The following is a 17,606-nucleotide window of genomic DNA, read 5'->3' as shown; positions in this document are numbered from 1 at the left end:
TCAGCTAAATTTAGCTTTTTAAAGGACAGTAGGCACACAGGCACTGCTCAGGAGAGAAGGGGGGGTCATTCACTTTCCCCACAAGGGAGTCTTTGTCAGGAATGCCTATCTTTTTTCTGGCAACTCTCAGATTGTACGTTATGAAATGGCCTTATGGAGTTTGAGGTTTCCCTGGGGTTAAAAGTGACTCTTTGACCAGTATCAATATGATTGTTAGCTATTGTGAGATATATAAAAGACAGAAGAAAACCTAACAATTATTCTTAAAAATATTTGGCTGTTTTAAAAAAATTATCACTGAAAGCAGCCCTTTAAAAGTTGCTAAGAATCTTGCCCCTCTCTCAATGGAAGCTCTTTGGCCAGTCTCAGACAGGGCCTTCTGGCGGTTCCCTCACTGCGAGAAGTCAAGTTACAGGGAACCAGGCAGAGGGCATTCTCAGTAGTGGCATCCGCGCTGTGGAACGCTCTTCCACCAGATGTCAAAGAGAAAAACAACTAACAGACTTTTAGAAGACATCTGAAGGCAGCGCTGTTTAGGAAAGCTTTTAATGTTTAATAGGTTATTGTATTTTAATATTCTGTTGGAAGCCACCCAGAGTGGCTGGGGAAACCCAGCCAGATGGGCGGGGTATAAATAATTTATTATTATTATTAGTATTAGTATTAGTATTAGTAGTAGTAGTAGTAGTAATGGCACTCCATTTGAGGACACTTGTTGTCTCTCCTGGCTTTCCCAGTCCTAAGCAGAACTAGCAACTTCCTGGTCACAATCCAAGTCTCCTCTACATGTACAGTCCTATGTGGCCTGTATTGTATTTGCTGCCATTTCAGTATGGCATACTTCTGTTGCAGATATTAATATTGTGCAGTTTGAAGCAACTGGAAGCATAAGAACTGACTCCTTTTGGGATTGAATCATTGTCCAGCTCCATAAAAATAATATTCAAACTTTTACTGGCAGAACTCTTCAAAAAGCAAAACATAAGCATCAAAGATACAACACAAAATATCCATACAATGTCTTGTGCTGTCTAGCACAGACTCGACATCTTAGAAAATATGAAATAATCCAAACAGACCTATAAGCAAAGGTCTCTCCCTCTCTCTCTCTCTCTCTCTCTCTCTCTCTCTCTCCACAGCCTGTATTCCAGCCTCCATTGGAGATTAGAAAGTGCTTCCAGAGATATTTTAAACAATTATATACACAAGGGCCACAGAAAGAGACTGATTTAGACCAATTTTTAAGAACAAATGGATTACAAAAAATCTCTCAAGAAAATAGGATAATGTTGAATCACAAAATTACAGAACAGGAGGTTGAAGGTGCCATTCAGAACATGCAGTTGGGTAAATCTCCAGGGCCGGATGGTCTAACCTCCAAATACTATAGATCTTTGAAAGATTGGTTAATTCAGCCACTAAAGGAGGTCTGTAATGAAATTTTGGAGGGGAAAAAGGCGTCAGAGTCATGGAAGGAAGCTTACATTACACTTATACTGAAAACTGAGTCTGAAAAGGCACAACTTAAGAACTACCGCCCCATATCCCTGCTTAATGTGGGTTACAAAATTTTTGCTGATATCTTAGCTAATAGATTAAAAAAGGTACTAGTCAAAGAGATACATAAAGATCAAGCCGGCTTTCTCCCAGGTAGACATCTGTCTGACAATACGAGGAATATAATTAACATTTTGGAGAAGCTGCAAGTGAACATCAATACCAAAGCAGTTTTAATTTTTATAGATGCGGAAAAAGCTTTTGATAATATTTCTTGGAATTTTATGAAGAAAAATCTTCAGGGAATGGGGGTGGGCCAAGGGTTTGAAAATGGTATAAGTGCAATTTACTCAGAACAAAAGGCTAAGTTAATAGTTAATAATGTGATGACAGAGGAATTTAAGATAGAGAAAGGGACACGACAAGGCTGCCCAATTTCCCCATTGCTTTTTATTTCAGTTCTGGAGGTTTTGCTGAATATGATTAGAAGGGACCATCTAATTAAAGGTATTCAGGTCGGAGCCAAACAATATAAATTGAAAGCTTTTGCAGATGACCTAGTTTTGACGTTACAGGAGCCAGAATCTAGTACGAAAAGAGTATTAGAATTGATTCAAGAATTTGGTCATGTGGCAGGATTTAAGTTGAACAAGTCAAAAACCAAAGTGCTTGAGAAAAATTTTACACCAATTGAGAAAGAGAGGTTTCAGAAGGAGACAGGTTTAACATTAGTTAAGAAAGTAAAATATTTGGGGGTTAATATGACTGCTAAGAACTTAAATTTATTTAAAGATAACTATGAGAAATGTTGGATAGAAGTGAAAAAAGATTTGGAAATATGGTCAAATTTGAAGCTTTCCCTGTTGGGTCGAATTGCAGCTATAAAGATGAATGTATTGCCAAAAATGTTATTTTTGTTTCAATCATTGCAAATTTTGGACAAGATGGATTGTTTCAAGAAGTGGCAGAGAGACATTTCCAGATTTGTCTGGCAGGGCAAGAAGCCTAGAATAAAATTTAAAATATTAACTGACGCAAAGGAAAGAGGTGGATTTGCCCTGCCAGACCTTAAACTTTATTATGAATCAGCAGCATTCTGCTGGTTGAAAGACTGGCTGCTTCTTGAGAACACAGACATTTTGGACCTAGAAGGTTTTAACAACGTTTTTGGATGGCATGCATATTTGTGATACGACAAGGTTAAAGCACATAAAGCATTTAAAAACCATATTGTCAGGAAAGCATTGTTTAATGTCTGGATAAGATACAAAGATTTACTGGAAAATAAAACCCCAAGGTGGTTGTCACCAATGGAAGCGAAGGCTCAGAAAAAGCTCAATATGGAGGCCAAATGGCCGAAATATTGGGAAATATTGGAACAAGAAGGAGACAAATTGGAATTGCAGAGTTTTGAGAAATTAAAAGATAAAGTGCGAGACTGGCTTCATTATTATCAAATAAGAGAGGCCTATAATTTGGATAAAAAAATTGGCTTCCAGGTGGAAAAATCAAAATTGGAAACAGAACTGTTAGATCCCAAAACTAAGATACTTTCAAGAATGTATAACTTGCTGTTAAAATGGAATACGCAGGATGAAACGGTTAAATCTGCTATGATCAAATGGGCACAAGATATTGGTCACAACATTATGTTTGCTGACTGGGAACAGTTGTGGACCACCGGTATGAAATTTACGGCATGTAATGCCTTAAGAGAGAATATTATGAAAATGATTTACAGGTGGTACATGACACCAGTCAAGCTTGCAAAAATATATCATTTGCCTGATAATAAATGTTGGAAATGTAAAGAAAATGAAGGTACATTCTTTCACCTTTGGTGGACGTGCCCAAAGATTAAGGCTTTCTGGGAGATGATATATAATGAAATGAAAAAGGTATTTAAATATACCTTCCTGAAGAAACCAGAGGCCTTTCTCCTGGGCATAGTCGGCCAATTGGTGCCAAAGAAGGATAGAACTTTTTTTATGTATGCAACAACAGCAGCAAGAATACTTATTGCAAAGTATTGGAAGACACAAGAGTTACCCACCCTGGAAGAGTGGCAGATGAAGGTGATGGATTATATGGAATTGGCGGAAATGACTGGCAGAATCCGAGACCTGGGAGAAGAGTTGGTGGAAGAAGACTGGAAGAAATTTAAATACTACCTTCAGAAACACTGTAAAATTAATGAATGTTAAAATGATGTTGGACTGAAAATAAGTGGCATTAGCAACAAAGTTAATAAGAATATGCAAAAATGAATTGATAAATGGATGAAAATATAGAGTTATAATATGTTAAGATATAGAGTTAAGATAAATGAAAGAAGGTAAGGATTTGCTGATTTGATTATTTAAATGGGAATACAAAAAGGGGAGGTGTGAGGAGGTCAAGGAAACAAGCTAATGAGTTTAAAGTTACTAAAAACGGATTTGTTTTTTAATTCTTTTTTATCTATTTGTTTTTTGTATTTTGTATTTTGTATTTTTATTCCTCTTTTTTCTATTTTATGTATTTTTCTATGTTTTTTGTATCTTTTTCTTTCTATGTGACTTTTTTCTATTTTGTAAACTTATGTTTTTGTAAAATCATAATAAATATCTTTAAAAAAAGCAAAACATAAGCATCAAAGATACAACACAAAATATCCATACAATGTCTTGTGCTGTCTAGCACAGACTCGACATCTTAGAAAATATGAAATAATCCAAACAGACCTATAAGCAAAGGTCTCTCTCTCTCTCTCTCTCTCTCTCTCTCTCTCTCTCTCTCCACAACCTGTATTCCAGCCTCCATTGGCCTTTGGCTGTTTATTCTCCCTTCATTTGCATCCTTTTATTCTCTGTCCCTGTTGTCTTTGTCCATGGAGTTTTCTTGGCAGGGATACTGGAGTGGCTTGCCAGTTCCTGCTCCAGGTGGATCACGTTTAGTCAAAACTCTCCACTATGACCTGTCCATCTTGGGTGGCCCTGCATGGCATAGCTTATAGCTTCTCTGAGTTATTCAAGCCCCTTTGCCATGACAAGGCAGTGATCGACAGAGGACAGGATGGTTGGACAGTGTTCTCGAAGCTACCAACATGAGTTTGACTAAACTGCGGGAGGCAGTGGAAGACAGGAGTGCCTGACGTGCTCTGGTCCATGGGGTCACGAAGAGTCAGAAACAACTAAATGACTAAACAACAACAACAACATTCTCTATCCCCAGAGAAATACTATCAAACACCACCCTTTCAAGTTGGTGAATTTGCAACTTAATACCTTTGTCACCTGATCTAAGGTCACAACTGTTTAGAATAATAGAAAACTATCAACAGTTATTCATTAACCCATTAAGGAGCTCAGAATCCTTTAGAAAACAACCGTGGGGAAAACCCCAATGTTAGCAATACACATTTAGCCATTTTTCATTTTAAACCTTCATTAATACACATACCTTTTCTCTCTGTGTTCAATTAAATCAATTATACTTAACAACTTCTTAGGATGGTCAGGTTTGCAATCTTCTTCTCAGACTTCCAGAGGGCTATTCTTCCGAGTCTGCTGTGCCAAAAAACAATAAAAGAGGCTAGTAGCCACCTTAAAAATGGACAGATTTGTTTTGGCATAATATGTAGCCTACAAAATCTTATGCTGCAATAACTTTGTTAATCTTCAAGGTTTCACGAGACTCCTTGTTGGTTTTATCTTGAAATGTTTCTCCCACTCAATCTTTTCCAAAGTGTGAAAAAATAAGATTCGCTCATGCCATAGCAAATCTACTCCCCCCCCCTTTTTTTTTGGTGGAGGCAGGGCGTGTTAGACATGACTATTTCTAAGTTTCATCTAAGGTTAAGACTTAGAGGGGTATTGTGTAATTCCTTTGCAGCAGAGGGGCCACATCAAACAGCTCCTGACAGGTCTTGGAAATCTAGGTCAGATGGTTGCCTGGGAATAGTGATAAGAATGAAAGCAGGGGCTCCATTTTGATGTGGGTGGAACAAAGAGGGAGAATCAGCACATCTTTTTCACATGGCAGCCTCAGTGTGAAGGGTTAGGATTTTTGTTACATCTGGAAATGTAGCTAGAGGTCAGAAGCATAGTTCTGCTCTTTGTGGCTGCTGACCAGCTCTGCAACTCTGAAAAAAATCCTATCCTATTATCATCCTAAGAGACGGAGGTCTAAAAACAAAACCCCCCTCTTTTATAGGGATTCAAACCTCACAAGAGTATGGATGGGGGAGAAAGTTGATTAAGTTCACATTTAAGGGTGAAACTACTTAATTTACACTTTTTGAAACAATACGCAAACAAAAAACATGCGATTCTCAGAATTTTGCTGTGCGGTTCTCTGGTCAAGCAGTGTGTGCAAAAATTCACATACTGGGGTAAAGTGTACACATAAATGCATGTATAGTGCAAACAGCAATAAAAAATAAAAAAAATAGTAGAAGCTGCTTTGCAAAAATGTGCAGACTAGGCAAAATTGCATAGAAAAATGTGTCCATTGGAAGAAACTCACACTAAAATGCTGATGACCTTTTAAAAAAAGGGAAAGGGGAGGAAATCACAAACTGGTGTGGAAAGGTGGAAAACTGAACTTGAGAACAGAAACCGAAATTGCCAGTTTGACCCATCCTTACACAAGGGGAAAGTGCCTCTCCAATGAAATGCCTTCTGCGTCAGGGGCTAACTTCCTATTACCGAACACTCCTAGCTGCAGAAATAGCTTTATTTCCATGGGTTAAAAATGATCTAAATCTACATTGTATTCCCCCCCCCCCATGTCACTGCTGTGTTTAGATCACAACAAACAATCCGGCAGTTCTACAACTGGAAGCTTCTTTGTGCCTTTGAAAGCTTTGACCCTCCCTGTGAGCAGCATCTTTATTGCATCTGATGGCCTATGGGTAATACGACATCAGCAGGACTGGAAGTAATAACTGGCAACTATATTGCTTTCAGGCTTCAGTTGTGTTTTCTCTGTTTGTTTGTTCCTCTTGTCAGCTCAAACTGTCGAGGTGCTAATCAAGTCGAGCGAGTACATGAGCCAGTTGCTGGAGCAAGCCTCCCTGCATTTCTTTGTCACAGCCCGCGTCAAAGAAACGGAGAAGATCCTGGCCAGGCAGAAGAGCACTGTGTTGAAAATACCCCAGCTGCTCCTTAAGGTCAGTTTCAGGGATGGCAACAGGTTGCGGAGGACGGGCATCGATTTGATTCAGGTCACATTTTTAAAAGGACAACCTAGCTAATTTGCACTTTCTGAAACAATAAGTAAAGGTAAAGGGACCCCTGACCATTAGGTCCAGTTGTGACTGACTCTGGGGTTGCGGTGCTCATCTTGCTTTATTGGCCAAGGGAGCCGGCGTACAGCTTCCGGGTCATGTGGCCAGCATGACCAAGCCACTTCTGGAGAACCAGAGCAGCCCACGGAAACGCCGTTTACCTTCCCACTGGAGCAGTACCTATTTATCTACTTGCACTTTGACGTGCTTTCAAACTGCTAGGTTGGCAGGAGTTCTGAAACAATACATGAACCCAAAACACAGCTGTCCTTCAAAATGCTCCAGATTTCGCAATGCAGTCCTCCAGCCAACTAACCTGTATAAAAATGCATATCCTGGGGTAAAGTCTATTGGCAAAGCCTATTGGTGTTTCGCAACTTTCTGACTACAGTGGTACCTCGGGTTAAGTACTTAATGTGTTCCGGAGGTCCGTACTTAATCTGACGCACCACTTTAGCTAATGGGGCCTCCTGCTGCTGCTACGCCGCCGGAGCACGATTTCTGTTCTTATCCTGAAGCAAAGTTCTTAACCTGAAGCACTATTTCTGGGTTAGCGGAGCGTGTAATCTGAAGCGTATGTAACCTGAAGCATGCGTAACCCGAGGTACCACTGTAGTTGCAGGACCTTAGCCAGACCTAGCAGAGTAAACGCAGAGTTCATGAAAGCAATTGGCAACTTGGCTGCAGACAGGATGGACGAAGCAGGAACCAGGAACTTGTAGTTAGGTGTTTATTATATACAGTGGACTATTTACAGGAACAGAACAGAACACGGATTTTTAGCTAGCTCTCTCATACACGACTCACAACTCCTGAACTCGAACTTGTACTAACACACATTCCAGTTAGTAGGCCATTAATCATTATTCCCGTGAGAGAGCTTGACCAATCATGGAGCTGTCTCCATGCCTCTGTATCACCAGGCAGACTTACTCCTTCATATTGCCTTGGCTGTTGGCCAAACTCTAATTGACTCTCTGTGTGTAGCTGCACATATGCAGATTCCCAACAAAGTCTTCATGAAAATTAATATACTGGTGAAAATAGCATACAGAAACGCATTATGTTTGGGGGAATATGTGTCTATCTGGAAAGGCTTGCACGAAAATGCCGGTGGATTTTCATGAGGACTTATTTAAAAAATAATAATTCAGAAATTGATGTGGCAATGTGAAGAAATGACTTTAAGAATGGAAAAAAATGAGAAACTTGGGAGAAATCAGAATTGACAGATTCACCCATCCCCAGCAAAGAGACCAGTGCTGCTGTTCTGATTCCAGATGTATTCTGAGTCTCTGTTCATCTGCCCATTGGGGCTTGGTATACTAGAAGATAAAGTGAGATGGATAAGGAAGCTCCAGAATCTGATAGGGGAGGGAATATATTATTCATTTTGGTTGCATATCCTGTCTTGCTTGCATGATGGAACCCAAGATGGCGTCCAAGTGGTTATCAGGTAATCACCCATCCAGGCACTGAACAGACCTGGATCCACTTCAGCAAGGTGGTGGCCTCATATATGGCAATACTTTGGTTTGGTAACCTATGGGCCCTCCAGATGTTGTTGACTCCCTTTAGTCCCAGCCAGCATGGCCAACAGTCAGGAATAATGGAAGGGGATATCCAGCAACATCTGGAAAAACACACAGGTTCCTCAACCGTAGCTTGAGAGGGCACGACAGAGTGACTATAGCACTTTTTCAGGCAACAGCCGTACAGGCTATGAGAAGCATGCATGCACCAAAAGAAGCACATTATGTTCCGCAAATACAAGCTCAGAAAATCTTGGAAGTTTGATGGGAAACGGCTTCTTCTCATCAAACACCAAGGTTGGTTCAAAACTCTCCTCCAGCCTCAGCCTTTGTGTATCTAATTAGCCTGGACAAATGTTGATCGGCAGTGTCCTCAAATGATATAGTGTGTCTTTTCCGAGCATTTTGCCGAGGAAGCCAATAAGTCAAATAAACTTTGCTTTTGAGCTTGTATCTTCAGTAACCACATTTTAAAAATGTATAATCCTTTCATTCATTCATTTATTTATTTATGGCCAAAGCTGAACGGCATATATCATCTTCCCTGGGTTAAGCCTCCTAGATTCCTCAGGCCTCCCCTTCTGCTGTGAATAGGAATAGTAAACTTGCTGAATGGAAAGCAAAATCCAAATAAACACACCATTGGACCTACCTGGCCAGCTTTGTTACCCATCATTACTGCACTTCCTTTGCTTTCTGGAAGTCTTCTTCAAGCACGAGGGCAAGGAATCAATGGTTAGTGGAGAAAAGAAACCTGACACCCCTGTTTTCTGTCAAAAGAGTATCATGTGTATCTGAGTATGAGGGGAGGAGAGGTAAGAAATTCTGAATACAAACTCAAATTGGTTCCTTCCGTGGAGCAGCTTGCCGTCTGATTCAACTGAGAGAACATGATCCCTCTCTTTAAAAAAAAGAAAGAGAAAAAAGACCAGGGAGGAAGAAATGAAGGTTTAATATAATTCATAAAGCCGTAACAAGCATAGGCTGAACTGACTTATTCTCATGTGCTAAGATAAATGTGACATACCACAGATGTTGCCATGAATTATGCATTGTGCAGCGTGACAGCATTTTTCTTTCTTCCCTTTTTATTTCAAAAGTGCTAATTCCTTCTGTCCCTGTCAGACGAAAGACTCGCCAGACCACAGGAGGTATTGCCAGGGTGAGGTCTAAGGGTTATCATCCTGTGCCAGGGAGTCCAATAGCAATCTTCCTCCTCCTCCTCCTCTACCACACAGGCGTTTTTGTGAAAGCCAAAATGAGCCATTTGGTTGGATCAATCACTGACAGCCAAATGCAACACGAACCACCATTCATGTTAAATATACATTAATATATACTTGTTTACATATTTAAGTTCATCTGATTTTTGATTTGCATCCTTTCCACAGGTTCCTGGGGAAAAGGTAGTTGGCAAGGAAATGGCAGTGATAGTGGAATTTGCCAACCCACTGAAACAGAAACTCACTGACGTCTGGGTCCGACTTGATGGGCCTGGTCTACTGAAACCAACCGCAAAGCTGTTTAGGTAAGAAATCTGTGGTTATAGCATTGGCTGCCCAACCTGTGTTTTCACAGGAATATTAACACTTACAGGAGGGGTATCCAAACTTTTTTCAAAGAGGGCCAGATTTGATGAAGTGAACATGCATGAGGACCGACCAAAGGGCTGACCAAAGAGTTTTTGAGGGGGTTTTTTGGATTTTACCACAGGAAATAAGCTGCCAGGGGCTGGATTAAACTGACCGACAGACCCCCGAAACAGACTTTGGACATGCCTGACTTACAGTGACGCAATTCATGCCAGTGCAATATAAAACATAACACTGTCATAGTATCTCCCTGAGGTAATCTAAGGTTGCAATCCTAACTGCATTTATCTGGGAGTAAACACCATTGAATTCAACAGAGCTTACTTCTGAGCAGACGTGGTTAGGCTTGCAGACTAAAACTGCGAACTGTGATCCAGGAAGTGCACTGTTTAATATGTCACCTATCAGCACAATCCTGATCATGTCAATTCAAAAATAAATCCTATTGAATTCAGTAGGGCTTAGTTCCAGGCTAGTGAGGTTAGGATTGCAACCTAACTCATGAACCCGCTAGGAAAACTAGTATCTCTTGGTCTCTCCCCCACCAACTTTAGTATGAAGATAGTTATACTAATTTACCTTACAAGGTTGCAGCGAAGGCTGTTAACAATGTTTATAAAGTGGCCTGACTGTTATAAAGGCTGCTGTATAAATGCTATGATGGTTTTCTTTCATAGTGATTTGACAGACTTGATGGACAAGTCTTGTTTTTACACTCACCAGATTTTTATATTAACAATAAATAAATAGTTCCAGTAGGTTTCTGGATTTGGGCAATTGCAAGATCTTCTCCGAAACCATGAGGACTCGAAGCAGCCTTTTAGAAAAAGAAGTACCCCTCTGAAAGCTGGGGTTCTTGGGCTTGCATAATAACACATAGTGCTGATTGAGTTCTCATTTGGCTTGGATAGAAGCTTCAAATTATACTTAGAGAAAACAAATCGTAGCAGATTATTTAAATAATAATCCCATTTGTTTCTGTGGATGGAAGATGATAAATGACCAGTCAGTGTTGATGGCTTAGCACATTACTGAGAATCATCCATCACTAAGGTTACTCCGGGCAAATGGAATTAGTGAAGTTTTATTCCATTAGCCAAAAAAAAAAATTAAAATTAAAATAATCCTTTGGGATATATCGCAGGGTTTTTAAAAATTATCTCCGGACAAGGTCCTGTTGGAAGTGCACCCTCCAGTCTTCTATAACATTTTTTTTAAAATGATATTTATTGCTTTTAGAAATTACAAAAAAGGAAAAGAAAAGAAAAGAAGGCAAGAGAAAAACAAAAAACAAAAAACAATACAGTACAATATATATAGACAATACAAAACACAACCTAAACACATTAACCTAAACACATTAAACTAAACTAAGCAAAACCCTATCCCCAACCCTAACCCTAAATAAAACAAAACAAAAACATTTTTAAAACATACATCACACCTTTTCCTTACTCTATCTTTCATTCCCTTGTTTCCTCGACCTCCTCACACCTCCCTTTTTGTATTCCACTTCTATTAATTGTTTCAGCAAATCCTTTCCATCTTTCTCTATTTTCTATCATATTATAAATATCTTAACATATTTTTTAACCTTATTTTTCATTAAAACTAAAATACTTATATATGCTTAACTCCTTATAACATTTCTGCTAAGGCCATAAAATTTCTTTCCACCATTTTTCTATCACTCATTAATTTTACAGTATTTCTATATATAAACTTTAAATTTTCCAATCTTCTTCCACCATCTCCTCTCCCTGGTTTCAGATTCTGCCAGTCCTTTCCGTCAATTCCATATAGTCCATCAACCTGGAGATCTCATGTCCGAGGCTCTTAACTCTTTTCCAGGTCCCTTCTGCAGGTCTTCTTCATATTCTTTAATGCTAAAGAACAGATCTCGGGAAGACTCCAACCTAACAATACTTTTATTCCTTCTGGACAGGTCAGCCAAATGTCCATAGTTGAAACTAAGGTCCATAAAGTGTTTCAAGACATGTTTCAAAATTCCTCCAAATCCAAAGGCCCCCAGAACTTCAGTCTCCTCCAGACCCAAGTCCATGTCCCAGAAGTCAGTTAATCCCTGCATAGAGGGATCTTTCCAACTTTCCTTCTTCCGTCCAAGCCGGGATCCGATCCTCAAAATCTGACTTTTTCTAGATTCAATCATAAAAGGCCTCAATTTGTAGTCCTCAATTTGCTTCTGTAAGACTGAGGATCCCGCTTGTATTACTTTAAGTTCAACAACAACAGCTTTCTCTTTCTCCTCCACAATTTGTCCTGCCAAAGTAGATTCCTGTGCCAAGTCCTGAATTATTTCTGTATTACAGTCTTCTATAACATATTATTATTTTCGCTGCAAAATGATATTCGGGGGGGGGGCACTTTTATGGGATACTGACCAGGTTATTTTTTGTCATCTTGCTAGGGTTGAGATATTTGAAGGGTGGTTTTCCCCTGTTAGATAGAACACCTTTCCAGAATTGCTTATAGTTAAGTCATATAACAGATACCACACTTCTTCAAGGAATGGATTTGCCCCATCTTCATTTATCCACAAAACAACCCTGAGAGGTAGGTTCGGCTAAGTGACAGGGACTAGCCCAAAATTACCCTACAAGCATGATGGCTGAGTGGGGATTTGAACCCTGGTGTCAACACTCTCATCACCTTACCACACTGCCTCTCAGTTAACTTTAAACAATTCTCTTCTGCTTTGGGTTGTCCACTTTGCCTCTGAATTACAGCTGTGAATTCTCTAGGGGTGTTCTGATGTATCCCCCCCACCTTTAGGGCAAAAAAAACCCCTCTTGCGATAGGTCGTTTCTTTAAAACATAGGTTATCTTTTCTATCACCAAGATACCTACTCATGTATTACAGTTCAGATTTATGGCCCATCTACCACCATGTTTACACTATTCTTTCTCGCTGCAGAGAAGTTCCAAGGAATTCAACCTTGACCTGGGAAGAAAAATGTGTTCCAAAGCAGTCCGGCCCCCGAAAGCTGATTGCAAGTTTGAATTGCGATGCTCTCCGACATGTCTATGGCGAGCTGGATGTTAATATTGAAAGTGCTGTGTGAAAGCCTTTCTCCTTCTTCTTTCATCCCTACAACCCCCCCGCCCCTGCCCCACACATTGTATTTCAGAAATTTCATTACCGGGAAACATAAAGTAGAAGTATCTACCCTAATCCGAATTAATTCATAATCCAAATGTTGTATGTATACATTGTGTGTGGCTACTTGCATGGTTACTTCTTATTTTGCAGTTTCCTTTTGAAAAGCTATCCTACAAAAACCCTGAAACCACACTCTTTAAACACCCAGACTTTTAAACAACATGCATTGAGAAATTATCTTGCGCCAACATAACTTAAGATGGAAAAGAGCAGCACAATAGCAAAATGGGTCTCTTCCACACCTGTGCACACCTCTCGCTTTTCAGGCGAGAAATGTGGTGGTAAATTTCATTTGCATCCTGCTGGTACTCCAAAGAGTTCAGGGTTGGAATTATGGTCCCCTCCCCCTCATTTTATTTAGGTTAGACTGAGGGGTCATGATGGCCAAGGTGAGCTTCATGGGCTAGCCTATTAAAAGGCCTCCTGCATTCTATTCCAACTCTCTAGCCACTATACTACAGTTGTACCTGTCCTAGCTTCATGCACACTGTTCTTTTATGCCCAGATCTGGCACTGAATTGCCTATACAGTGGTACCTCGGGTTACAGATGCTTCAGGTTACAGACTCCGCTAACCCAGAAATAGTACCTCGGGTTAAGAACTTTGCTTCAAGATGAGAACAGAAATCGTGCTCCGGCAGCGCGGCAGCAGCAGGAGGCCTCATTAGCTAAATTGGTGCTTCAGGTTAAGAACAGTTTCAGGTTAAGTACGGACCTCCAGAACGAATTAAGTACGTAACCAGAGGTACCACTGTATATATATCCAGTGATGGAAGGTAACTAAACATTGCCACCAGAGGTGTAAGCTTGTGAGGGTGATTGGGGGCTCAACATCATGCACATGTCATCAGGACATCAGGAGGAGATGGGGCGGAGCCAAATGCAGTGGCCACATGGCTCAATGGGTGGGGGCGCCACCTCCTTGATGCCGCCACCAGGGGCAGACTGCTTTGACCCACGGCAGGAGGAGGAGAAGGAGACGGCCACTGGAGCCACTGCACTTTTGGGATGGGGGAGGGCTGACCCCCTACCCCCAAAATATAGGGGGCCCCAAAAGGGCACAGTCCCCAGGATCCAGCGCCCCCGATCTCCACCCACGAAAAATGTATTTCAAAGTGCATAAAATTATTCAAGATTAGATTAATTTAGGCCAATGAAGCTGTAGGCCATATTCTTCCTGCTTGTTCATATGTAATTATGGCCTCTTACATTAAAGCCAGGCAAATTTTAAGAGGTTCCAGTCTCTGGGGTACTTTGAACTTTAATTTTAATTAAGGCTTGATATTTTATATTTTTAAAAATTCTGCCAAGAGTAATAAAATGGCCTAAGTAGATACTATCCCGGAACAAGCTTGTCCGAGCACAAATTTGGAATTGATGCCACAAATAAATTTTGAACATTTCTTGGCACCTTCATGTCCAATACGTTTCCTCTGAACATTTTGAAAATGGTGGTCAGTGTCAGGACTGAACAAACTGAAGGGAGTGGGGTCTGGGGAGTCATGTGACCTGTCATGCAAATTCTTTAACACCTCACCAGACCATAGTTTTTCTAGATAACCACTCTGAGAAAAGACGGAGTGTAGCAGATCAGAGCTGAAATATGCATCCCTTATGCTGGCCTGCCAGGATATTCTGTTGCAATGACCACTTGGGCCATCCTCCTGTCCCTAACACAGCTGCCATTCCATGGACCAACATATATGGCTGCATTGACAGAGAATCTGGGGTTGAATTAAAACATTGTGTGGGTGCCCTGAGACCCCTGTATTCAATCCTGCAAGCTGCTGCTCCAGTGAGTTAGGAGATAAGATTGAAGTTGTTATTAAGCCACGTCAGACAGATCTTTGATGCGCCATGAGTCTCTTTCCTGAAATATTATCTAACTAAAATGTGTGCTGTTGATGAACTGCATTTGCTTAGAAGCTCTGATTCATGTTGCTATAATGAGCTGTATCACCTGCTTTCCATTTGTCTGAAGGACAGCCTTCTGAGGCTCAAAAGCTCACATTCCTTCCAGTTTATCAGCCAAAATGTATGCAATAAAAGAATGAATTTTCCTGGGTGCATCTCTCCTATGTTGCACAGGTTCCTGCCTGACTTTTTCCTTGCAACCCCTACAAGCGAGGTACAATATGACAACTTCAGGATTGATGCACAGCGATGTTTTCCTCAAGGTTCACATAGTGTGCTCAAAACCACACTGAGTGACAAGCAAGGTCACAGAGGTCCCCGTCTGACAATCATGTTTGTTTCAAAGGTTATGGTAATTTGTAAAGCCTTTTGTTCTGGGATGCTCAAATTTCACTCCTACAGATGCTTCCCCTCCCTCCCTTTACAACTGCAATGAGATTTCATCGTTTTATGTTGTAATATTCTAAAAGGGTTGTGTCTTCCATCTTCCAGTTTCAACAAAATGTCTTCACATATTTCCCTGTTAAGAAACTGCTTGGATGCAATATTTAGAAGAAGGTAAAAGCAGCTGGGCATATATTTGAAGTTAGTATTCTTATGGATAGAATGCCAAATGTTCTATCCATTCCGTAGGAGCAGAGTGCAGATTTCAGCACTAACATTTTTATGCTTTTCAGTTAAAATTCCCAGCTTTTATTATCTAATTATTTTAAATTAGGTGTGCGTTTACTGCATAGTGTATTAAAGCTGTATTAGTTTTGCCTGGCACTTAAACTGAAGACAGGAAAGGGGGAAAATATGCATGTATGCATGTACATATATATAAGGCCATAAGAATATGGACCTACCAGCTTTGGAGGAGAAAATGTTCAGAAGTTTCACCCTCAACCATTAGATTAATGATTGTCTAGGCTCAATCTGGTTTGCCTGCTCATCCTTTTCCAGAATTCAAATCCACAGAGACTTGAACCTTGTTTCTTGTTGGTAACAGAACACTCCTCTTCTGCGCATTCTTTCTGAGAATAAACTCTGAGACTGTGCATCAAAAAAATGTCATATATTTTACTTCACAGTAAATATATTTTACACCACAGAGATCACTGGGTGATTGCTTTCCTATCACTTGGATACCAAATTTCTGCAAAGTGGAAAAGGACTTTCAGCTAACATTTTAAAACAGACTTCCTCAACCTCGACCCTCCAGATGTTTTTGGCCTACAACTCCCATGATCCCTAGCTAGCAGGACCAGTGGTCACGGATGCTGGGAATTGTAGTCTCAAAACATCTGGAGGGCTGAGGTTAAGGAAGCCTGTTTTAAAAGTATTTTGGCATCCTTTGTTTTGCCAATCAGCAAAATTGTACTACTGACCTTTAAAAATTGGGGAAGCCATAGCCAAACACTGAAGCATTCTGCTTTTTCACGAATAGCCTGTGCGGCCAAAGACCCCTCCAGTGCACTTGATACCCTTCTTTACCTGAAACTAAGCATCTATAGGTCTGACCAATACCTGAAGGAGAGATCCCTGGGAATCCTGTATAATGGGGCACATCTGGCCCTCCGGATGTTGGACTCCAACTCCCATCGTCCCTGTTCAATGGCCCTGTTAGCTGAGGCTGATGGGAGTTGGAGACCAACAACATCTGGAGGGCCACAGGTTCCCACTCCTCTATGAGCTACTTTGAGAGGGACAAGGCAGACAGGCAGATGTTGATGTGATTAGAGAAACAGCTGCATGATCGTCACATGACTTAGGGCTTTACTGCATATTAATCCCAAACTCAAGTAGCAGCCCCTCTATGGAGACAGAACAACTTTGGGAAGGGGCAGTTTGATGTGGAGAAGCAGTGGGAGATAGGATGCTTATGCTCTCAGCTGTCATCTGTTGGAACAGAGTTTTCCTGTGGTGAGCATGCACATTGCAAAGAAATGCCAATTAATAGAATACTTCCCTCTCAAAAAAAAAAAGAGACGAAGGTAGAAATCAACAAGGAGTAAACATAACACAACTTCGCTGCATGGGGTGCCTTTTCCTCCACCACATGAGCTCTTACAGCATTGGTGACAAGCTGGAACCAGGCCATGATTATGTACCAGTATCAATAATATTACATAGCCAACTCCGTTATCCTTATGTAGCCAAAAGAGCACCGCCCATGCACAAGAGGGAGGTATCAGCAGGGGCCCAGAAGCATCAAGATTTGGAGAAATACAAAAAACAACAACATTTAGGGGGGAAACTATGGAACAACACCTCCCACCTATCCACCCACCTGCAAACAGCTGAATATAAGTCACCATTACACACTCAATTTGCTTTGCTTTGAATATTCTGCATCGTAGTTTGATGGCAAAATAACATAACAAGAACCTGCTGGATCAGGCCTCTGGCCCATCTAGTCAGCATCCTGTTTCTCCCATTGGCCAGTCAGGTGCCCACAAGCAGGATCTGTGTGCAACAACACTCTTCCCTCCTGTGGCAACTGGGACCCAGAGACATCCAGTGTAGAGAGAAGGTAGCCATTGTGGATAGTTGCTGTTGAGACATTTAAGGTGGGTGTTTAATTGTCTAGCCAAATGCAAATCTTGAATGGGAAACCATATTCTTGCTCCACACTGCATC

The 17,606-nt window shown here is 40.8% G+C and overlaps 1 protein-coding gene across 3 annotated transcripts in view; it reads left to right on the top strand.

The window, feature by feature from the left end:
• F13A1 (coagulation factor XIII A chain) overlaps positions 1-17,606 on the top strand; it is a 217,369-nt gene that overhangs the window by 62,584 nt on the left and 137,179 nt on the right. The window contains exons 13-16 of one of the 3 annotated variants that reach the window (XR_014550599.1): positions 6,489-6,649; positions 9,690-9,826; positions 12,826-13,581; positions 13,816-15,130. Coding sequence is in view for 1 of the 3 variants with exons in the window: in XM_083623854.1 (XP_083479980.1) it covers positions 6,489-6,649; positions 9,690-9,826; positions 12,826-12,973 (446 nt within the window). In the remaining 2 variants the exon portion in view is untranslated. Of the gene's footprint in view, positions 1-6,488; positions 6,650-9,689; positions 9,827-12,825; positions 15,131-17,606 lie in introns of those variants that run through there. The other 2 variants (XR_014550598.1, XM_083623854.1) reach the window with 2 other exon arrangements.

The sequence above is a fragment of the Podarcis filfolensis genome (assembly GCF_964270895.1).
Source record: "Podarcis filfolensis genome assembly, chromosome: 7".
Classification (NCBI taxonomy): domain Eukaryota; kingdom Metazoa; phylum Chordata; class Lepidosauria; order Squamata; family Lacertidae; genus Podarcis; species Podarcis filfolensis.
The sequence above is the reverse complement of the archived record's forward strand: the minus strand, read 5'-3'. Positions and strand labels throughout refer to the sequence as shown.